Raw genomic sequence first — 23,592 nt, 5'->3', positions numbered from 1 at the left:
TTGTAACACCAGTTGAAGCAAGCTAAATTCCAAAAAATAAGCTTATTTTATAGCTTAGAAGTGGAACTGAGGAATAGTCTTAGAGGAGGAATTGAAGAGTGGTTTGGTATGCACCTCATTATTATCTCAGAGACTTTGTTATTACTGACCAACAGATTGTTATCTAACAGCCAGCACTGTTTGTAAAACTGGGCACTGCCATGGCCTGGTGGCCTCAGGGTCATTACCCCATCCTTCCCACCTCAAGCAGTACAAATCCAAATTCATCTGGAACGAAGGGACAGAGGTCTCATCCTCTGGAGCTGCTTCAGGGGGACAAGGAGCATAGAGCTGGTCCGGCCCAGTGGGGTCCAGACTGAGAGAAGAGACAAGTGACTTGTAGGGGCATCAGCAGAGTCTGCTGAGTGTCAGAATCAGTTCTCAGGTGATCTCAGGTAGACCAAGTAGTTGGAATTTCATGACTTGGAGCCTGGAAGAAACAATCACAAGTAGATTAGAAATGCAGTGGCCAAATATGAGCAAAAAAAAAAAAAAAAAAAGATTAAAGGTGAAATTAGTATGGGGATTACTAAGGACAGGAACCAAGAACTCCACCCAGAGGAAGACTTGGGGAGGGGTCAGACAAGGCTATCATGAATGTCTTTCATCCAGACAGTTTTTCCTAGGATAAATACCAAAGAACTTTTCCCCCAAACCCCTGCTTTTGTCTCCTCAAAGGAATAAGGATAATGGGTAGAACAGTGACATTATACACAATGAAAGGCATACTCAGGTGGCCTAGGCATTAAGGTAGAGAGAATGACATGAAGAATGAAAATTTTTTATTTATTTATTTACTTTTTGCTGAGGCAATTAGGATTAGGTCCCCTTCCAAAGGGACTGCAAAAGTTTTGGGGTCACAGACTAGTGTTGTAAGATATCTCAAAAGAATGGCAGGCTTAATTCTTTTGACACACCTCATGATACTGGTCTGGGACTTTTGAGGTCCCCCTCTCAACCTCAACATTTGGTGGCCCATATAGGGCCTCCCCTAGCTTGATTTCCTCTTTGTCAAGATAAGCCTCTCATTTTTTTCTCCCACAATCCTATAGTGAGACACCTCAAGCCACTGGGAGAAGGCTTGTCTGGATCATCATGAACTCCATACTCAACAAATTTTCCTGGACTTGGGATGCCCAGACTGGGAAATTCTTGCAGTCTTCAGCAAAGTTCCTCTGGGATGTCAGAGGAGAGGGAAATGCTATAGGATAGTTTTGGGCAACATTTTATGGCTTTTTGGCAAAGATGGGACAGTATTCTTTCATGTTATTCTGTGTGTGTCTTCATCTCTTGTAGAATCCCTGTGTCATGTTTGTTCTATAAGCCTAGATTTTGTTATTCTCAAAGGTTGTGAGAGCCAAACATCTTTAGCAAATTCTCAAAATTCTGAAAGCAATGATCACGAACTTTGGCAACTAGTCATTTTAAAATTGCAAAAAAAAAATCCTAAAACATCTCAGTTGTGGGGATTGCTAACAAGATCAATCTGCTTGCTCACTCTTCTCATCTCAGAACTATATGGAAATTCAAATTCTGCCACACCTGCAAAGAATGCAAAACCATGGGGACTTGACACAGCCTTGCCCAAAATAACCCCAATTTAGCTTAGAGGAATAGGGATGAAGTTGAGGGTCAGGCTCCATGGTCAACATTCCCTGAGCCCTGGCACCAATCATGCCAGCTTTCAGCAGATTCTGTCTAGCAACTGCCTGAGAAGACTTCAGGTACCCTCTGGCAGCACCCAGAAAGCCAGTCAGCCTCTGCATTTGGTAAGACTATCATTCTGTAGCTCAATTATGGATATATATTAGCTATGAAATTTATGGCAAACTATTTTATCTCTGCCTAATTTTCTAATTTGTCAAGAGAAATAATAAATTTTGTTGTGAAGTGCTTAACATAAAACATGGTATATGAATATTAACTGCTTTGTTGGATATAATTGCTTTAAAACATGCTATATGAATGTTAACTGCTTTATTGGATATAATTGTTCCATATTTAATAACTTTATGGGGTTTTTTTAATGTGACTGTGAAAAATGATGAAAAGTTGGGGTTCCACAGTTACTTTGAGGTAGTGTGGGATAGTGATCATCACTGACCACTCTACCTCTAAATATAAGGTGTGAACTCCTTTCCCCCTTCACAGAGTGGGGGAAGTATCAAACAGCACAGCCCACAAAAGCACTAAAAATAATCGGGCTAGGCACCTTATCAAGCTTAACCTCTTCCCTGGGGTCTCTGTTAACACTCCTTAATTTGTAAGCTTGCCAGCTTTTTTTGAAATCATCAGGGTAGGTATCATCAGCCCTGAGAAATAAGCTTGTTTAGGATTTATAGCTTCTAAACAAGGAATATGTTTACTAAGAACCTATAAGCCAACATGATCCTCTACACTAGGATATATTTAAGACATATTAAATAAACTGTCTTATGGGCTTAAATCCTGCTAAACTTTTAAAATCTATCTAGCCCTAAGCTTTGATTGGTAGAATTTGCTATTAGAGATAAAATCACTCAGGGCTATAACTGATTCTTTTGGATTTTGAATTTAATTAATCTGATCATTAAGTCAGTAGCCCACCCTTAGAGGGAAAAGGGAGCACCTTTTAACTTGCTCTAATTATGAAAGACTTAGGGAAGTTACCCAAGAAAGTGAGAAGAACCTACCCTCTTTCAGGGGCACCTTGTAGAGGCTCTAAAAAAATAACACTAATCTGGACCCCATTTCTCCAGAGGGGATCACTGTCCTCAGCATGCATTTTTATTAATCAATCTGCCCCAGATATTCAGATGAAGATGCAGAAGTTAGCCTTGGGACCTCAAACTTCCCAAACTCAGCTGTTAGAAACAGACTTTAAAGTTTAAAAATAGGGACCAAAACAACTGCAGAGTAGAAGACCACACACACAGAGTAAAAGCCAGAGCAAGAAACAAGGAACAGGTTCAATTTTTAGCTGCTGCCATAGCCGGAAACCATGAGGGTTTATGCTTTAGATTTCACAGCCAGGGCCACTAAGCTTGCAACTGGCCTTGTAGGAGACTCCCAGGCCTTTGCCCCAAGTGCAATCATGAGGGCACTGGAAGAGAGACTGCCCTCTGGCAGGGGTTTGAGGCTTGATCAGACTTCCCCTTACTCCATCATGGTAGTTGAACCCAGGATAACTTTGATATGACTTTTTTGATATGGGTCCTCTGGTCTCACCTGCCCCTCTCCCCAAAGAGTAACAGGGATTGAAGAGAAATTTAAGAACTGTTTTGAGACCTTCCCTCTGCCCAGATAGTTTGGTGGGCTGTTATTTAAACACTCCTTTCCTATTATTCCCTCCTGTCCTGCTCCCTTGTTGGGGTATGATTAAATAATGATGTTGAGGACCCAATTTTCCATCTCAGACCTATGGATGAACTTTTTGTGCTTCTCTCAGAGCCCTCCCATATTCCCTCTGAAATCTAGGAGGAAGGAAATCCCTCTGATTGGGACCCAGGAATCCCTGGGAGAGCCATTTAAGCCATCCCTTAGTATGACTATGGGATCCCAGTGTATTTATGCTATTGAGGATCACCACAGAATAACCTGCCTTTCTTTCCCCATTTTTAAGAAAACTCGACCCATTTATAAACCATTCACTATCTGGGTTGTTAAGAGGAATGCCCCTCAAGTCAGGTCAGCTGGAATAGACAGAATCTAAAGTTTCCTTGCAATTATGACTGGTGTCTCTGATTGAATGTTGTTAGGGAACAGAGTGACAGGGGTGTTCAGTAGGAAAGCCTGATATCTAGTAAGTGTCCCACTAGCAAGCCACCGATGCGCTTTGGTTTCTAAAATGCTCTAGTGCCCTAGAGTGAGTTGTGAGGCTTCTTCAGTTAGAAGGGCTGTAGCAGCCAGTGCTCTAGGGCTTGAGAGCCATTCTAAAGAAACAAAGTCCATTTTCTTTGAGAAACAGGCAACTGTGGGGCAGCTAGGTACCCCAGTGGATAGAGTACAAGCCCTGAAGTCAGGAGGACCTGAGTTCAAATTTGGTCTCAGACACTTAACACTTGCTGGCTGTGTGACCCTGGGCAAGTCACTTAACTCCAATTGCCTCAACAAAAAAGAGAGAGAGAAGTAGGCAACAGATCTGGGGTCAGGTCCCAGAGACTGAGTTATGCCCCGTAGGACCTGGCCCTGCCTTTCATCTATAAGCAGAGTGAAAGATTTGGGATATAGGGTTCAATTTTATTTAGCTTTGTAAGGCCAAGTTTCCAGGTCAATAACGGGAGGGGATTACTGCCTAGATCGAAATCTCCAAATGAATTGAAATTGGGGATTATTTTGGGAGTTTCCCGAGACCAAGTGAAAAGGTAGGAGGGATTGTTAGGAAACTCAGGGTTTTCTAATCCAGGCCCAACCCCGACAAAGATCAGGGAGCCACCGAGTCCTATTACATCATTATCTCCTTCCTCTTAGTCTTGCAATGACAATACTGCAGATGTAGAATTTTTGCTGTTCTAAATCCTGCCTCTTAACACTGGCTTCTTTCAAATGTTCAACTCAAATGCGGTCTTCTGCAGTTAACCTTTCCTATAATGCCCCACCCCAATGGCTCCAGGGTTCCCAACCTGGGGTCTGTGAATTTAGTTTTGTTTTTTTTTTAATTAAAAAATGTTGATAACATGAAACATAAGGAAATATATTGAAAAGAATTGCATATGTTTAACCTATATCATATTGCTTGCTGTCTTGGAGAGGGTGATAAGGTCTAGATATGGGGTACCTAAATGAAATTAGAGTTTAATTGAGGTCTATTGGCAGGTTTGGGGTACAGGGAGTCAAATAGAGCTCCCCTGCAACCCCTTTAGATTTGGCGCAAAGATACAGAGTTAAATGAGATCTAGTAGCAGCAGGAGAGTCCTCTATAAAGGAATTTATAGGCCTGAAAAGCTAGATAAGAGTTTTATTATGGGGTTTAGAAGTAAGGTTTAAGTATAGTTAAGGAAATAGGTGAAGGTAGAGATAAGAGGGCGCCAGAAACAGGATTCCAATGGACAGAGGGTCCTTAGGGTGTAGCGTGTTTTGACCCTCTGCAAAGAGAGGGCTCCAGTTTGATTCTTTTATAAGGAGAGATTTAGCTAAAGGGGCCTGTGGGTGGAATCCCAAGTTGGCTCCTCCCTGGGTTCCAGTGAGGGCTAGAGTTTGCTTGGGAAACCTGAGCAGATCAGAATGGGGGCTGGGAGAGCCCAAGTTGGCTCCTCCCTGGGTTCCAGTGAGGGCTAGAGTTTGCTTGGGAAACCTGAGCAGATCAGAATGGGGGCTGGGAGAGCCCAAGTTGGCTCCTCCCTGGGTTCCAGTGAGGGCTAGAGTTTGCTTGGGAAACCTGAGCAGATCAGAATGGGGGCTGGGAGAGCCATTTAAGCCATCCCTTAGTATGACTATGGGATCCCAGTGTATTTATGCTATTGAGGATCACCACAGAATAACCTGCCTTTCTTTCCCCATTTTTAAGAAAACTCGACCCATTTATAAACCATTCACTATCTGGGTTGTTAAGAGGAATGCCCCTCAAGTCAGGTCAGCTGGAATAGACAGAATCTAAAGTTTCCTTGCAATTATGACTGGTGTCTCTGATTGAATGTTGTTAGGGAACAGAGTGACAGGGGTGTTCAGTAGGAAAGCCTGATATCTAGTAAGTGTCCCACTAGCAAGCCACCGATGCGCTTTGGTTTCTAAAATGCTCTAGTGCCCTAGAGTGAGTTGTGAGGCTTCTTCAGTTAGAAGGGCTGTAGCAGCCAGTGCTCTAGGGCTTGAGAGCCATTCTAAAGAAACAAAGTCCATTTTCTTTGAGAAACAGGCAACTGTGGGGCAGCTAGGTACCCCAGTGGATAGAGTACAAGCCCTGAAGTCAGGAGGACCTGAGTTCAAATTTGGTCTCAGACACTTAACACTTGCTGGCTGTGTGACCCTGGGCAAGTCACTTAACTCCAATTGCCTCAACAAAAAAGAGAGAGAGAAGTAGGCAACAGATCTGGGGTCAGGTCCCAGAGACTGAGTTATGCCCCGTAGGACCTGGCCCTGCCTTTCATCTATAAGCAGAGTGAAAGATTTGGGATATAGGGTTCAATTTTATTTAGCTTTGTAAGGCCAAGTTTCCAGGTCAATAACGGGAGGGGATTACTGCCTAGATCGAAATCTCCAAATGAATTGAAATTGGGGATTATTTTGGGAGTTTCCCGAGACCAAGTGAAAAGGTAGGAGGGATTGTTAGGAAACTCAGGGTTTTCTAATCCAGGCCCAACCCCGACAAAGATCAGGGAGCCACCGAGTCCTATTACATCATTATCTCCTTCCTCTTAGTCTTGCAATGACAATACTGCAGATGTAGAATTTTTGCTGTTCTAAATCCTGCCTCTTAACACTGGCTTCTTTCAAATGTTCAACTCAAATGCGGTCTTCTGCAGTTAACCTTTCCTATAATGCCCCACCCCAATGGCTCCAGGGTTCCCAACCTGGGGTCTGTGAATTTAGTTTTGTTTTTTTTTTAATTAAAAAATGTTGATAACATGAAACATAAGGAAATATATTGAAAAGAATTGCATATGTTTAACCTATATCATATTGCTTGCTGTCTTGGAGAGGGTGATAAGGTCTAGATATGGGGTACCTAAATGAAATTAGAGTTTAATTGAGGTCTATTGGCAGGTTTGGGGTACAGGGAGTCAAATAGAGCTCCCCTGCAACCCCTTTAGATTTGGCGCAAAGATACAGAGTTAAATGAGATCTAGTAGCAGCAGGAGAGTCCTCTATAAAGGAATTTATAGGCCTGAAAAGCTAGATAAGAGTTTTATTATGGGGTTTAGAAGTAAGGTTTAAGTATAGTTAAGGAAATAGGTGAAGGTAGAGATAAGAGGGCGCCAGAAACAGGATTCCAATGGACAGAGGGTCCTTAGGGTGTAGCGTGTTTTGACCCTCTGCAAAGAGAGGGCTCCAGTTTGATTCTTTTATAAGGAGAGATTTAGCTAAAGGGGCCTGTGGGTGGAATCCCAAGTTGGCTCCTCCCTGGGTTCCAGTGAGGGCTAGAGTTTGCTTGGGAAACCTGAGCAGATCAGAATGGGGGCTGGGAGAGCCCAAGTTGGCTCAGATCCAAGTGGGGGCTGGGACAGGCCCAGATCTTCTATTGGAATTCAAAGGGGTACTATTGACCAGGATTGGTGAATGAAAAGGTCCTAGCTTCCTGGATTGATATTGGAAATCAGAAATAAATCAATTCTTAAAGGGACCACAACCTGCATCAAGAGGGGCAGGAGGAGAGGGAAGGAGAAAAAAATTGGACACGAAATTTTACAAAAATGAATCTTGGAAACTATCTTTACATGTATTTGAAAAAATAAAATATTATTGAGAAAATATATTGGTAACTGTATCTGAACACAATTGGTTTCCTTTGTAATATATTTTATATATTTAAAAACATGACAAAGCATTCATGGCTTCACCAGCCTGCCAAAGGAGTCCATGACATAAAAATGTTAAGAACTCTATTTTTCTGGAAAAAGACACATAATTCCATGTCTATCTTATCTAACTTTTTAAAAGAATTAAAGTTAAAAAATGTCAATGGGAAAAATGTACATCCCTATTTATTTATGTGGTTTTTCCCCACACATTAATAGGTAAGTTCCTTGAAGTCAGAAACTGCTTTTGTGTTTGTACCCAACATTTAGCACAATGCTTACTATGTACTAAATGCTTAATAAAGACTTATAAATTGATTAGAATCTCAGAAAATGAACATCTTTATATTTAGTGACTGGTTATGTGACTTTCAGTAAAATTGCTTCTCTATGCCTTGATATCTCTACCTGTGAGGCAGAAAACAGTGCCAGCCATCTTTGTCTCTTATGATGAATATTAGCAATAACCTTCTAGAACAATTATAAAATTTAAGTAACATAAGCCTTAAATATACTCCAGATATCCTCTCCAGAGCTATGCACTGGTAGGGGAACTATATCAAGGTCTTTGGTGAATTATCCAGCATTGTCAACTTTTTCAGCCTCCAAAGTAGACACAGGTGATTAAATTGTATTTTTATTCCAGACAATCGTAGCTAAAAACAAATATAGAACCGGAAGATTTAACGCTGACAGTAACTTGCTGTTTGACCATGAGCAAGTCACTTAGGGCTTCAAGAGTTCATTTCCTCATGTGTAAAGATTCACAAAAACAAAGTTTCATCTTTTTAAAAGCAACACTCTCACCAATGTTATTGCATGGCTAATAAGTCATAGAATGTTATAGCCCTTAAAGAATTAATACAGATGATTGACCAGAGAGCAGTGGATAAGTGCACAGTAGATTTGATCATCCTGCAGCATAGAATAAGAAACTTTATAAAAGAATTAGAGCAAAAAATGTCAACAACAAAGTTTATGTTTGAAAAGGAACATGAGTTGGGCCTGTGGACAAGGGGATAATAGGATGATAGCTTTGTATTCCATTTGTATTCCACATTTCTTGTGATGTGAGATCCAGGAAGTTTTCCAGCATGTGAGATGGACCCCCTGATATTAGATTAAAGTGTCACACAAAATAGGCAGGCAAAAATGAATGGTGATCCACATCACTAGAGAGACTGTCCACATTGATAAGGTTGTAAACTATTGGAATATTTGTGTAGTCTTCGCACTCTTTTCATCATGTGATTGATGTGAATAGAGAGCTTTGTAAACCTGCAAGACCTATAAAAATATGAGCTGTTTTTATTACCAAATCTCTTCGCTCTCAAAATGCTTCAACAATATGTTCATTTCAGATAGTAGCTGTCATTATTAAGAATAGAGCTGGAAAATCTCCAACTCCTTGCTAGACAGTCGATTGAATTTCTGGACCTGAGGAAGAAGCAATGACATTAATTCAGTACCTATCATTAGGCTTACAATCTGACCATATCCAAGCCACCACACTCCTGCACTCCTGACTGGTAATACAAAACACCATACAGGATATAAGACTTGAATTTCCATACCAAGTCTTCCAGTATCCAGACTCCAGTCCGTGGGAAAGTAAATCAATTCATCTTTGGACCTCTTAATCTCCCTCTTTCCCAGATACACTTTCTATCTCCCCAGAATACTCCCCCATCCCTCCCAGTCACCATTCCCTTTATGTGTTGTTTTTCCCATTAGAATTTAAGGTCTTTGAGGGCAGGGCTGACATACTCTCCATCTCTAGTCTCTTTTGTCTCTCTCTGTCTCTTTCATTCTTTCCTTTTCTTTATCTAAATACACACACAAAAAAAATACAAATATGCACATATATATTTTTGTGTATATATAGTCTATATATTTATATGTGTATATAATCTGTATATATACATTTTATATTTATATTTTATGGTATCATTTATATTATATGGTATCATAAATAGATATATTTATATTTATCTCTATACAGAGATATAGAGGCATTTTGCATATGTAGAAATATAGACTTCTACATATATAAACATATAGATATATAGATAAAAGTATATGCATATTTAGATACATTTATGCTTATATTTGCAAATCTTGTGTTGAACACAATGTCTGGCATTTCCTAAGTGCTACATGTTGGGATGGGGGTAGTAGTACGATGCATGAAGTGCTGGGCTTGAAGTCAAAAGGTCCAGAATTCAAATCCAGCCTCAGACACTTACTAGCTGTGTGACCTCAGGCAAGTCACTTAGCCCTGTTTGTCTCAGTTTCCTCAACTGTAAAATGATCTGGAGAAAGAAATGGCAAACCACTGCAGTATCTTTGCCAAGAAAATCCCAAATGGGGTCACAAAGAGTCAAAGACTAATAGGAAGCTTTGGGTGTCTCATACCCAGGAAGCTGCTGTTTGCTGCTTCTGTACTTTGGAGAGATAAGGGCTTCTTCATAATCACACTCTGGTATCAACTCCATTCTTGGGCAGAATTTCCCAATTCAACTAACAAACAATCTGAGTCAGTTTAGAGGTATAGACAAGGCAGAATTCCAAAAGTTACTTCTATATAAGAGAAGGGAAAGGAGAACCAGTGGAAATGTTGTTTCATAATTAAAAAGTGAATTAGGGGTGAGGGAGCAAGAAAACCAAAAACCAAAAGCATTTATTTGCCAAATACTGCTCTAGAGCAGGATTTTTTGGTTTGTTTTTTTTGATGGGGAGGAGATTATTTTGTTGTTTTTTGTGAGGCAATTGAGGTGAAGTGACTTGCCCAGAGTCACATGGCTAGTAAGTGTCTGAGGCTAGATTTGAACTCAGGTTCTCCTGACTCCAGGGCTGGTGCTCCCCATGTATCATGGGGGTACCATCTAGTTATCCCATAACACAGTTTTTGATTTGCAGTCCTGGTAGTACTAATGAACCCTAGAATATCCTACATGAGCCAGACAGTCTTGCCCAGCCTACCTTCAATGTATGGTATGATTTTATAAGAAAATAGCCTATGGTTAGGATTTGCAATCTTTAGCCATCAACAGGGTTTATCAACAAATCAGTGATCCAGACCTTGTTAGCATCATATTCTAATCCGCTGGCAAACCATTTGCTCTATTACACAAATACCTATGAAATCTGTTGGATGATTAACCAGAAAGGCAAAATTAGTTTATTAGGCACATTTGAACAGGGTCTTGCCCATCTGTGGCCCAGGAAGTTCTACTCTTTTGGAACTAAGCCATTAGGCTGCTATGGATTCAGGTGCTTTAGTCCAAAACGGGTAACTGACTGACCCTAAGGAAGCATTTATTTATGAACCACACATTTAGTGTGGTTCAATTTTGTTCTCTTTGAAATGGTGGGCAGGTTCCTAGGTTCTACAGACAGTTAATCAGTGATACATGAGAACTATGCACTCTCTCAAGATAAATGATACTGGTAGGTAGAATTTCTAGCAGTAATCCTGGGGTCCCCTGACCCTAGAGTATTATTATTCTAACAATCTGTCTGTCAATGATAACAAAGTCTTGTGGCCTTAGAAATATAATAATATAGTTATATATTTTTTTCTCTAGATTTTAGGGATGATATAGCAATGATCCTGAGGTCCTCTGACCTTAAGAGTGTTATTGTTCTAACCATCTGTCTATCAGTGATTCTAAAATCTTCTGGCTTTAGGATAGTCCTACCAATACTGCTGACTGATAGATAATCTGCTGGTTAGTGATAACCAAGTTCCTGAGACAACAGTGAATAGACCATCTCTCAATCCTACCTTTAAGACATAAAATTAGCAAATAAGTAACATGCAGCTTTTGTCTTTCTAACTTTGTCCTATAATTTTATTTTTTTTCTAGTTCTTTGCTAAATCATTTTGGAACTTAGCCCACTTTAAATTGGTATTACAATTACAATAAACTTTGCCCTTTGACTTGGAGATGGATTCAAGTCTGCAAATTCTTTTGCGATACCCTGTGACATCAGTCTGTGTCCCTTGGGGTCTCCTTCTGAACCTCAACATTATCCCTGAGAAGAGGTTTGATGGATGTGAGAAGCCAGTATATTCAGAAGGCAATTTTGTAACTTACCTCTTGATAGATAGTAACTGGATGGGATGAGTTGGAGTTTACTTGATTGGGAAAAGGTTGCTGAAAATTCAGAGAAAGAGAGAAGTCGGCTCAAAGTTGAGAGATGCAATTGTCATGGTCACATTAAATTTGGACCCAATCAGAGGGTGCAGATGGAGATTTTGAGAAGCATCAAGGGTCTCCTAGTCAGTCCCCCCTAGCATCTATTTCCCAAAATATAAACAATGCTGCTTTGTGACCTCTAGTGAAAGAGCAAAGAACACCTTATATGGCATTTTGTCTCTGGACATAGATCTGACTATAGATAATGGTGAGAAAGGAAGTGGGTATCTTTCTGTCACTGACTTAACCCCAGATTCTGGGGCTCCTAGTTGTGGCTGGCTGCAGTCTTAGTAACATAGATGGATTCCCATCCCTTATCTCCTTCTGACAGCAACACACATTTAGACTAGTCTTTTTTAATATATCCAGGACAATTGAATCACTGATGTCTGGAAGCTGATAATTAGCAGCATAGAGACCACCCAGCTTTGTCCAGCATTGACCAAAGCTATCCATGTCCAAGGTCTTTCCATTTGATTTTCTGAGGATTTGGGTTTGGGTCATTTATACTGATCTTGGTATCACCTTTGCCTACTCTGTTTTTCAAGTTGTCCCTAGATTCTACTCCCTATCTAGACAGACTGAATTACATTAAGTCCCCCTGGCTACTCACAGAGATCTCTTCTGGTTTCTTGCTTATGCCAGACTAAATACTCCCTCTCTCTCTCTTTGTATTTTCTTTCCCAATTGGATCTCAGTATTCTGAGATTCCTCACTCTCCTAGAAAAGAAAACCCATCTCTTGTTTACCCATCAATTCTAAGCTATAGGTATTTCATACTAGAGTTCCAATTATTTAACAGATATGCTTAAGACAGCAGAGGCCAGAGGCTACATCCTTAACCCTAAACCTGTGAAAGGCAGTTCTCCACATCACCCATACATTCAGGCCCTTAAACACACAAGCTTTTCACATCACAAAAAGGCAAGCATAGACATATATTCTGAATGTCCACTAATGGATATAGATATGCATGTTCATACAAATATAAACATATAAATACTCATCCTGAAGGAGGAGATTTACATGCTTGGAGAATTGTACTGATGAATGCACTGATTTATCTTGACCAGCAAGATTGGAAGCAGAAAGCTAGTGAAAGGAAAAAATTAAACTATTATAAAAGAAAGGGTGATGACAATGATGTGGAGAGATTATCTCTGCCATACTCCAACTTATCTTAAAAGATAAGAACCTTTTACCTTACATTGAATTATTATGTACCTGTCCTGTGCAAGGAAGTGCAAGGAATCGTTGGGAAGAGGGAAGGGAACAAGTATTCACTAACCATTTACTATGTCTCAGGCATTGTGCTAAGTGCTTTTGCAAATATTATCTCATTTGATTTTTAAATCAGGATAGTTTTAAAAGAAAAAGAAAGGAAAAACTATTGAAAGATATTAAGCAAAATGTCTAATGTAGGTAAGGCCTGATAAATTTTGTAATTTTGATGAGGCTAATTTAATTGGTTGCATAAAAGTCACTTTAAAGCTTTCATAATTGAACACATTTTATAATTTTTCATCTATTTGTTATGATCCTACATCCCATCTTGGATAATTGGTTATTGAGCATCTTAAACCAAAGTCATTTGTGTAATATTGTTTAAAATTAAGTTAAGTGTGAATTTTCTGTTATCAATCTCTTACTGTTACCAATATAACACTTATTATTTAAGATATGTGATCCTTGAGAGCTGAAGTCTCTGATGAAGGATAAGCCTCTAATGTTGGACTTCGCTATTTGAGAGAAAATGTCTTGGGATATTATATACTATTATTTTTTTTTGAGTCTGATTTCTGGTGTGAATGATGGACCATTTAATCAGTAAACCCACCATTCCACCCTGAAAGTAGGCTCCTACTAACTCTATTTCCCAATTGCATTGCTTTATACAATAATGTTCTCCACATATTCTTGAATCTGGCTATAGAGTAAAATTGTAACTGCATATTTGGTTATCACTTAACCAATGGTAATTATCATTTGTGATTCATACCTGGTCAAACAGAGTTAAGGATGATTTCTGTAATGATCATGTCCCTGCTTTTTTCTCTTACAGAAAATTTCTATATTCAGAGTAATTGGTCAATAGAAGCCACGAGCACATTGTAAGTATGTAAGATAAAAATGTATATTCATTAAATAAATGATTATTTTCTATCTGAAAATATGTAGTCATTCGACAAATGACTATTTGACCTAGTCATTTATTTGTTACTAGATGTATATATATATATGAAATAAGGTGCTTAAAGGTTTCAAAATGATGTAAAAACAATTAATACAACTATTTGTGGGAGTCAACAGTTCTTGTTTGTTGAAACATCTTCAGTGTAGTTTGGAGAAGAGAATTTCAGTACAATCAGTTTTCTTAGAGGCATGTAAAGCTATGAAATATTTTGTGTTATATCAATGGGAAATTCAATTTTATTTAAGTTTATTCCTAATATGGAAAAATATCTGTTGTACTATGTGTCCTGTGGTACAAACATGTAACTAATTTGATATGCACAGACTAAGCCATAGGAAATTGGCTTGTTGATGCAGCCACAAAAGAGTCTGCTGACCAACCTATACACTGGCTAAAATCTTACTCCCCCAAGTTCTCCAATTCTTATCTTCTATCCTATAATAGGTCCTTGCAAAAGAGAAGGGATATGCTCTTTCATCCTCTGGATGCTTTTAAATACTCTCAAAGTAGCTTCTAATCTCACAGACAAGCCAGTAGAAATTTCTCTTAGGTCTACACCAAGCTACAGAGATTGCCCTCCAGTCCCGTGAAATCTATTTTCACTGGTCAGAGCCTAGAAAACACTATTAGGCAGGATTAACAGACCTGTCCAAGATCTAATATTTTGTGCCCAAGTGAACCCTGAAAATGCTGTTAACCCCCTTCTTCTAAAACCTGTTCAGAAAAGGTATACTTGTCTGTTTAGGGAAAGAATATCAGATTGCCTGCTTGAAAAAGATGGGCAGACAGACTTTTCACATATGCCTCATATAGGGGTTTGGGCTAAACTCAACATCCTGCTTTTTGACAGAGGACTATTCTAAGATCCCTGTTAAGGAAAGGTTGAATGCTTCAGCTGACCTAGTAGTATCCCCCCTTTCTGAAGATTACTTTTAAGTTAAATATAATCTCAGCTCCCCGAAGCAATCTTCTTCCTGGGGATCGTGGCTTCTCTTTGCTGGGCTCTACGTTCATCCCAATGCTACATAGGCTATTTGTTCAATGGAATTTTGATTACAGTCCCATTCCATCCTTACTGTATGTCAGAAAGACAAGTTATGATGTCATTCCCCTGAGGTTATATTGCTCCAACTGGTGTCACACTTCCTGAATTAAGTCTATTTTTACTTTCATTGCAGAGAAAATTACTCAGGAGGAAGAGCCAGGGTAGCATAAGAACAGCAAAGTCTCTACTAAAAGAGATCATACCTCTTTTTGGCTACCAAGCTTTTTACAGAGTAACTATGGCCCAACCTTCACATCACAAATAAAACAAATTGTGACTGGGGCACTTAAAATATTATCTCCCCTTCACCTGCATCCTCAGTTCTTAGGAAAGATGAAAAAAAAAAAAAAACTAATCATAATTTGTCCACATCGATTGTTTTCTTCCACACTTCTTAAACCATGTTTTGTGTGCTTTCAATCATAATATCCCAAGAATGAAGGCCCATCTCTTAGTGCACTCTCCTGCCTTCTCTATCCCACCCTGTATGCTCTCTCTGCCACATCCTGCGGGCTCCTGTTAGTTGGGGGAGGAGGGAGAGGAAGAGGGGAGAACTAATTCTTTCATCAGACTAGGACAAGCCTGATTTCAGGCACCATCTATGCCCCTGAGGGAAACACTTTATATTTCTGAAGGCCCTATCAAAAGAAAAGCCTCCCACTGGAGACCCTTAACCAGTCCTCCTCTCTAACCAATGCCTAACTACTATTAAACACTTTGGCACATGTATTCTTTGCCAACCAACTTTTTTTTTACTGTTTAGAATGCCATATTCCATAATCCCCTACTTGCTAGATTTATTTCCTTTAGGCTCTGGTCATTTAACCTTTGAATGGTGGCCAACACTACAAGACCCACTGGATGCTGCTTCAACCAGCTTCTAACCCTGCTTCTGAGCTAATCACTCCTTTGAGTGAGACCTTCCCTGTAAGGAAGATTCAGCTCTACACTGCCTTCCAACTTGAAGCAGCCACAGCTCCTGTAGAAGAACAAGACCTTCAACTTTTCTTCCCAGAATTTCCTTTCCCCCAAAGACAAAAATGGGAGAGATTATAGAACAGACTCCAAGGTCTACTCAAAACTACTTATCGAGCTAAGGAATGTGGAATACTAAAACATCTTATCTGTTGCTCCTTATTTGTCCCCTGCAGAAACCCCATCCTGTCAAGTTTATAGTACCTTGATAAAAGACATCCTATATCCTTACTTGAATGAAAATCTCCTTCCTAGATGCTTTCTTATCTTTCTTTTTAATTTGTAACCTTATAGGCTGTTGACCTACTAGCTAAGCCCCAAATTTCCAACATATAAAGCTCTCCCCAAACTCTTTTTTAATCACTAGACTCACTTAGAGCTTAGTCCATCAGATATAGCAAAAATCAATGCTTTTGTGACTACAAGATAATCTCTTTGAATTCTTTCAAACTAACTAAGAACCATGGCTCTCACATACTTCAAAAAAATATTAGAAGGATTTTGTCACTATCAAAAAAGATGTGATATTTAGTAAAGATATATTCTTCTTACCTGGGCTTGTTCTATAATCTGGGCTAGCACATGCCTGGGCAAGGTTGGTGGTATGGCTTGCTGAGCTAACTGGGTTGCTGGCATTACAAGAATAAAAATTCTCTGTGTTGGCTTGGATATAGAGCTGTACATGGGCATGCTTTCCTGAGGTTTTAATTCGTTCTCTCCCTCTGTACCAAGTGTATACCAAATTACTGTTCCCAGGAACAAAGCAGGACAGGTTCACATGGCATAAGGTGTTATTCCATGATTTTCCAGTCACCTGGATCTGTGGAGCTTGGACAGGATCTAGATGCAAAAATTCTGTTAGAATTGGCCCAGGTGAAACAGGTACTGCAATGCTGATAAAGGGACTGGAAAATATCATCATAGATACTCACCAAACACGGAAACCTGGAATGAGGTAGACTTAAAAGTTTGTCCTGATTGACTGGTGATTTGCATGTAGTAGCAACCACTGTCATTCTTCTGAGCTGAGTTAATGAATAAAGTCAAGTTGTCAGGCTGGATATGAGCTCTGTCTTTAAATTGCTTAGCTTCACATTTCATCTTTTTATCTGTTTCCCAACTCAGTATTTTAATTGTCTGCTTACTTGAAGATAGTGTCACAAACCAAGTGAATTTTGAACTGGATGAATACTCCTGACTCCAAATTGGCTGTAACTGGATACGACCTCCCATGATGACATTTATGCTCATATCAGAACCTGGTGTTCCTAAGAGAGAAAAGTTCAGGAAATGAGAGGTCACTAGCTTTGAGAGTACAATATCTATAACCCTCCAAAATGAAGGTTAATATATATGTTCACAGAGCAGTCTCAGTGTAGCACTAAAGTAGAATTCTTTTCCTTGCGTTCCCTTTTGTCCTCTCCCAAATAAATCTTCTATGCTAAATATTACCTGTATGCAGAGCCATAATGAATGGCTCTGCCCCAGAATTTATGATCTAGGATAAAAGAACATAGAGTCAAAGGATAAACATGAGACAATTTCCCACTTTTCTTGTGGACAGGATAGCCAGTATTTCTAAGCCTATGTCAAATGATGATCTAGTCTGCCTAAATTTGTTCTTAGAGAAACTGCATAAAACTCTTCTTTATCTAGAACCAGAACATATGTCAATACAAACTAAAGAAAAGCCATCACTTTTTCAAACTTCTTTGTATAGCTAACGTGCCATTATGAGAAGAAAAATATCTAAGTATTTTTTTTTTTTTGTTCTCACATAAAATGAATGATTCTTCTCTCAAGTCTCTTGTCCCATTATCCTGTCATGGACTGTGTCCAGTAAAGCCTCAGTTTTGGATCACTACCAATATCCCCTGCTTTTGTTCACTCACATAGGCTGTTGAACCAAAGTGGAGAAAATAAGGCAACCATTCTGACTGATCTCAAGATCAAGATTAGAATCCTCACCAAGCCACATTCTCAGCAGGAGGAACTGAAGGCTTTCAGCTCACAACCTCATTTAAAAGTCCACTTTTCCATTTATTGTTCCCTAATCAGGGTTGATCTCTGCCTTCCAGGGACACCCAGATTTCCAAAGACATTTGAGTATTTGATGATCACCATTGTGGGGTCTTTGGTTGTTGAGAGACACCAAAAATCTCATGCTTTTCACACACACACACACACACACACACACACACACACACACAATCTTTTTTTTTATTTTTTTTTTTTGGTTGAAGCATTTGGGGTTAAGTAACTTGCCCAGGTCCCACAGCTAGGAGGTATTAAGTATCTGTTGCTAGATTTGAACTCTGGTGTTCTATCCACTCTGCCACTTAGCTACCCTCACACTCTCTCTTCTTCTACTTCCATCTAGTTATTTAAAATGGCTTTACAAAAACATGTTTCAGAACATATCACTCTCCTGCCCAATAAATTTGAGTATTTCGATATTAACCCAAAGATCAAATAAAAATTTATCACTTATCCAAGCTAATTTTCTAGCCTTACTATGCATTCAATCCATTAAATGCTATCCTGTTGCTTGCCATCTGGGGGAGGGGGTGGAGAGAGGGAGGGGAAAAATTGGAACAGAAGTGAATGCAAGGACATATTTAACATATATAGGACTGCTTGCCATCTGGGGGAGGGGGTGGAGGGAGGGAGGGGAAAAATTGGAACAGAAGTGAATGCAAGGATATATTTAACATATATAGGACTGCTTGCCATCTTGGGGGGGGGTGGAGAGAGGGAGGGGAAAAAACGAAACATAAGCGAGTGCAAGGGATAATGTTGTAAAAAATTACCCTGGCATGGATTCTGTCAATACAAAGTTATTATTAACTAAAATAAAATTTAAATTAAAAAAAAAAAAGAAGTGAATGCAAGGGATAATGCTGTAAAAAATTACCCTGGCATGAGTTCTATCAATAAAAAGTTATTTTAAAAAATGCTATCCTGAAAACATAAAAGAAAATTTAAACTGTTCTCCTTCCAGTTTCTCATGCTTCATACTTCCAACTCTTTGCTTGACTCATATGCCTGGAATGAGCTCCATCTTTACCTCTTTTTCAAAATCTCTAGTTAGCTTAGAAGGTCAGCTTTAATACCACCTTCTATAAGAAGTCTTTTCTAATTCCCTCACATTCTAGTATATTCACCCCATAAAACTACTTTTCATTTATTTTGCATAGGTAATAAACATTACAACAGATTCTTTTACAGGAAACATACTTAAAAAACAAAGCATTTATTGCTGTTATTGTTGCTGATCAGTTGTTTCAGTCACATCCACCTCAACAAGACCTCATTTAGGATTTTCTTGGCAAAACTACTGGAGTGGTTTGCCTTTTTCTTTTCCAGCTCATTTTACAAATGAGGAAACTGGCCGCCAACCATGCATGCATTTCTTAAGTGATTTCTATGGGTTAAACAGTGTGCAAAAGTTGGGAATCCAAAAAAAGGCAAAAATTTTAAGGACTTTATATTCTAATGGGAAAAGCAACATGCAAATGAATGTACAAGACACTTGCTGCTATTGTTTGTCCTTGGTTCAGGAAGACAACCATGATGTCAGGGAGGTGATGCCATGACATGCAAAAGACTTGGATTTATGTGAGGGAAGGCTATTCAAAGTCACCAGCCCCATTTTTTTCTTCCAGAGATGTGGATCCAGTGGCAATATATGAATCATGAATACTGGAACTGGTCCTGGATACAGTAGGAGACCTTGGCCTTTTAAAGATAATTTCTTTAACAGTTTTCAGTTTGACTTATTAAAGCTAGGTAAAATATGAGGCAAGTAATGGCCTCTTTTACCTGTCCCCCCCGCCATGTAAAATAGTCCAATCTGAGAGATAAAGACACTCAAGGATTCTTTCCAAAACAGAAACAATTGCTATTTATATTCATTGTGAACCAATCAGGACCCAAATATGGTCAACTGGGACTTGCTCTGGGACCTCTTGTCGGTCAAGCAATGAAAGCCAGAGTGACTTGGATTTAAATCGTGGTCCATAGAAAAGTATCTAGCCAGTAAACCCCAATATATCTTGGGAGGTTTCATTAATGAAAAAAAATACATTTCTTTGGGCAAAACACCCATAGGAAGGGTATAATTCATTATGAGGAAATAAAGAAAAAGAGAGAGAGAGAGAGAGAGAGAGAGAGAGAAGGAAGGAGTGAAGAAGGAAGGGAAGGGAAAGGGGGAGGGAAGGAGGAAAAAAGAGAAAAACAAAGAGTGAGAAAAGAAAGGAAGAGAGGAATGGAAAGAAGGGAGGCAGAAAGGAAGGAAGGGGCAAAGAAAGGAAGAATGAATGGATGGAAGAAAGGAGGGAGGAAAGAGGGAAGGAGTGAAGGATAGAAGAAGAGAAGGAAGGAGAGAGGAAAGGAGGAAGGGAAGTAATGAACAAAGGAAAAAAAGGAAAAGATATATTTCTAAATTGAACAGTTCAGCTAAGTCCCCAATGGACCAGCTCTACTCACAAAGGTTGTTGTTTGTTTGTCCTTCATTCTTAAAGAGGACCCTGATCCTAGGGACGTGATGCCATGACAGTTGGATTTAAATGATGATGGATTGTGCAAAGTCACCAGCCTCACTTTCTCGGTCAGTCATTTGGGTTCATTGGTAAGACATAGATCAGGATAATTGGAGAGGGTCACAAGACACTTATAAAGTATATTTAAAGTAATATTAGAAGAAAAAAACTGTTGGCTGGAGAAACCATGAAAGGTCTCATAACAAAGGTAGCATTTCACCTGTCTTGAAAGTAGTCAGGGTTTCTTGGATGCAGAGATGAGGAGAGAGAGCATTCTAGACCCTGGTCACAAAGTCAGGAAATGGAGTCTTGTATATGAGAAATGAGAAATAGGTCAATGTAGCTGAATTGTAAAATGTATAAAATGGAGCCAAGTGTAAGAAGATTTTAAAAGTGTGAAAGGTTAGACTGTCAGCTTTAAATATCAAGCAACAGTATTTCTATATCATCCTGAAGGGAAGAGGGAGCCACTGGAATTTATTTAGTATGGGGATGGGGATGACATGGGCAGACTGCACTTTAGAAAACTCACATTGACATATTAGGTGAGGATGTTTGAGACTAGAAGAAGATTACAGGCAGAGAGAATAATAAGGATATAGTTTTAATAGTTCAGAGGAGGTTAAATAAACACAATGGACTAGGGTGGTAGCTGTGTTATTTTGAGAATGGGACATGAATGACATGTTAAGGGAGAAATAATAAATTTGCAATATGCATGTTTAAGTACATATATACATACATATATTTGGAGAGAGAAAGAATGGAGAGGGAGAGAGATGGAGAGACAGAGACAGAGAGACAGAGAGGGAGGGAGAGACACAGAGAGAGTAACAGACAGAGACAGACAAAGAGAGAGATCAAAAATAAGGACAATGTTTCCAATTAACAACTGGAGTTGGTATAATGTGAATGATAATCCATAGTGTTACATTGTTATGTTCATATGTCAATCAATTAGTCCTTGGACAATGGTCATTTCTGAGTCCCCATATTCCTTAACCTCTCTGCTACTTTTGACAGTGTTCCATTCTCTTGGATCCTTACTCTCTTCTCCCTTGGCTTCTGTGACAGAGCTCTCTCCTAATTCTCTACAGCTAATCATTCCTTCTCAGTTTCCCTTGCTGAGTTTCATACACAGTTATACACAGCCTGTCCCTTTCATACAAGTGTAACCCTGGGCTCTGTCCTAGATACACTCCTCTTCTTTAAGTGTACTCATTCCTTTGATCTTATCAATTCCCATGTGTTCTAATTATTATCTCCATATAGGTGATTCCTACCCCTAAACTCTCTTTTGAACTTCCACCCCATACCCAACCGTGTCCCACTGACATCTCACAATCAACATGTCCAAAACAAAGCTTATTATCTTTCCCCTATCTGAACTTTCCTGTTCTTCAAATTTCCTCCTTCCCATTAAAGGTACCCCCATTCTTTCAGTGAAACAGGTTCACAATCTGGAGCTCTCATTATCTTTCAGCTCATATATACCATCACTTGCTAAATCTTACACTGTCTATCCCCACAGATACCTCCGATTCCATGTCCTTCTCTCTATTTATATAGCTTCTACTTTGCACATGGACTATTGAAAAAGCTTCCGAATTAGTCAGCTTGGCTCAAGTTTGCATTCCCTTTAATAGAACTCTCAACGAGTTTAGAAAATAATACATAGCACAGATATAGCCATGTTAACATCTTGCTCAAATATCTTCGTTGGCTCCCTGGAACTTCTAAGACAATAATAATGGCTAACATTATATATAACATTTATATATACTTAGGTGGCACAGGGGATAGAGCACTGAGTTTGAAGACTCATCTTCCTGATGAGTCTCAAATCCTGCCTCAAACACTTAGTAGCTGTGTGACTGAGCAAATCATGTAAGCCTGTTTGCCTCAGTTTCTAAACTGTTGTTTAAGAAATTAAGTATTATTATTATTTAAAAAAAGAAATAGCAAACCATTCTAGTATTTTTGCCAAGAAAACCCCAAATGGGGTCATGAAAAGTAGGACATGATTGAAACCACTCAAGAACAACAAACCATATGCCTGGCACTGGATTGAGTGCATTTCAATTCTTATTTTACTTAATCTTCACAACAATCCTGAGAGGTAGGTGCTATTATTATGTTCATTTTAGAGTTGAGGAAAATGAGGCAGACAGAAATTAAATAACTACTTCAGGATCACACAAGTAGTATGTGTCTAAAGCCAGATTTGAACTCAGGTTTTCAGACCTATCCAGTGCACACAGTCAGGAATGGTTCTTTTTATTTCACAGCCTGGAAAGATGAAGTTCAGGAACAAAAGCAGGAAGCAAGAAGACCTGCTTAGAGATTCTGTTTGGGACCATTAAGGGAGTTGGTAACAATCACTGAGTTCTCACCCACAATCTCATTCCCAAATTGGTGCCCCATCTATTTCATTAGATTTTAATTGCATCAGTGATATCTCAGAAGCTAAGACAGTTCAATTATTTTAGTAATGGAGGGGTGTTCCATTTGTTGTAGCTCTCTATTCCTCACAACACCTCTCTGGTCCTAATCATACTTAATCCCCCCTCTGGTACCCCTTACCTTGGTTCTGAAGCAAGACAAGGAAGAGAAGTGGAGTGAAAGTTTTCCAAAGCATCTCTACAGGATTCCTCAACCCCCCAGCTGACACTTGCTTCCCTCACCTAGCCCCCCTCAGTGTGGTTTACACTGCCTTGAAAATAATAAGAAGCAAAGGCATGCTGGTGGGGGAAAGCACAGGCCTTCGCTGAAGCACAGAACCCTCATAATTAGTCCGGCCACAGTTTCCTCCACGCTGTGGCTGATCTTGTGTGAGTTAATAAATTGTCAGAACTGAGTTGAGAAAACCTCAGCCTCTGAGCTCTCATCATATATGTTTACAGGCTTGAGCCCAGCAAGAGCACAGAGCTAGCTAGTGAGGTCAGCTTCTCTGTTCTGAGGGCTCCTCCCTCTGTTAGTTTTCAGCAGTGACAGTTTGACCAACAAGCATTTGTTAGACATTTATTTCCTCCGGACTCTGCTAAGACTTGGGGAGACAGAGAAAGGCAAAAACAGATGCTACCTTCAAGGAGTTTACATTCTAAAAGAAGATATAGCAAATAAAACAAAAATAGAAACATATAAGGTGATCTTAAAGGAGAAAGCT

At 39.3% G+C, this 23,592-nt stretch overlaps 1 protein-coding gene across 1 annotated transcript; it reads right to left on the bottom strand.

The window, feature by feature from the left end:
* Positions 1-8,090: 8,090 nt before the first annotated feature.
* LOC127561289 (natural killer cell receptor 2B4-like) lies at positions 8,091-23,301 on the bottom strand. Its single transcript, XM_051996574.1, has 6 exons — positions 23,010-23,301; positions 16,818-17,153; positions 16,394-16,725; positions 12,655-12,763; positions 11,570-11,658; positions 8,091-8,906 (listed from the first exon to the last, which is right to left on the bottom strand). Exons 1-6 carry the CDS (start codon positions 23,062-23,064, stop codon positions 8,847-8,849), a joined length of 981 nt encoding a protein of 326 aa, XP_051852534.1. The 5' UTR covers positions 23,065-23,301; the 3' UTR covers positions 8,091-8,846.
* Positions 23,302-23,592: the final 291 nt, after the last annotated feature.

This window comes from Antechinus flavipes, chromosome 4 (genome assembly GCF_016432865.1).
Source record: "Antechinus flavipes isolate AdamAnt ecotype Samford, QLD, Australia chromosome 4, AdamAnt_v2, whole genome shotgun sequence".
Taxonomy (NCBI): Eukaryota; Metazoa; Chordata; class Mammalia; order Dasyuromorphia; family Dasyuridae; genus Antechinus; species Antechinus flavipes.
Note: the sequence above shows the minus strand (reverse complement) of the source record. Positions and strands in the feature narration are given on the sequence as shown.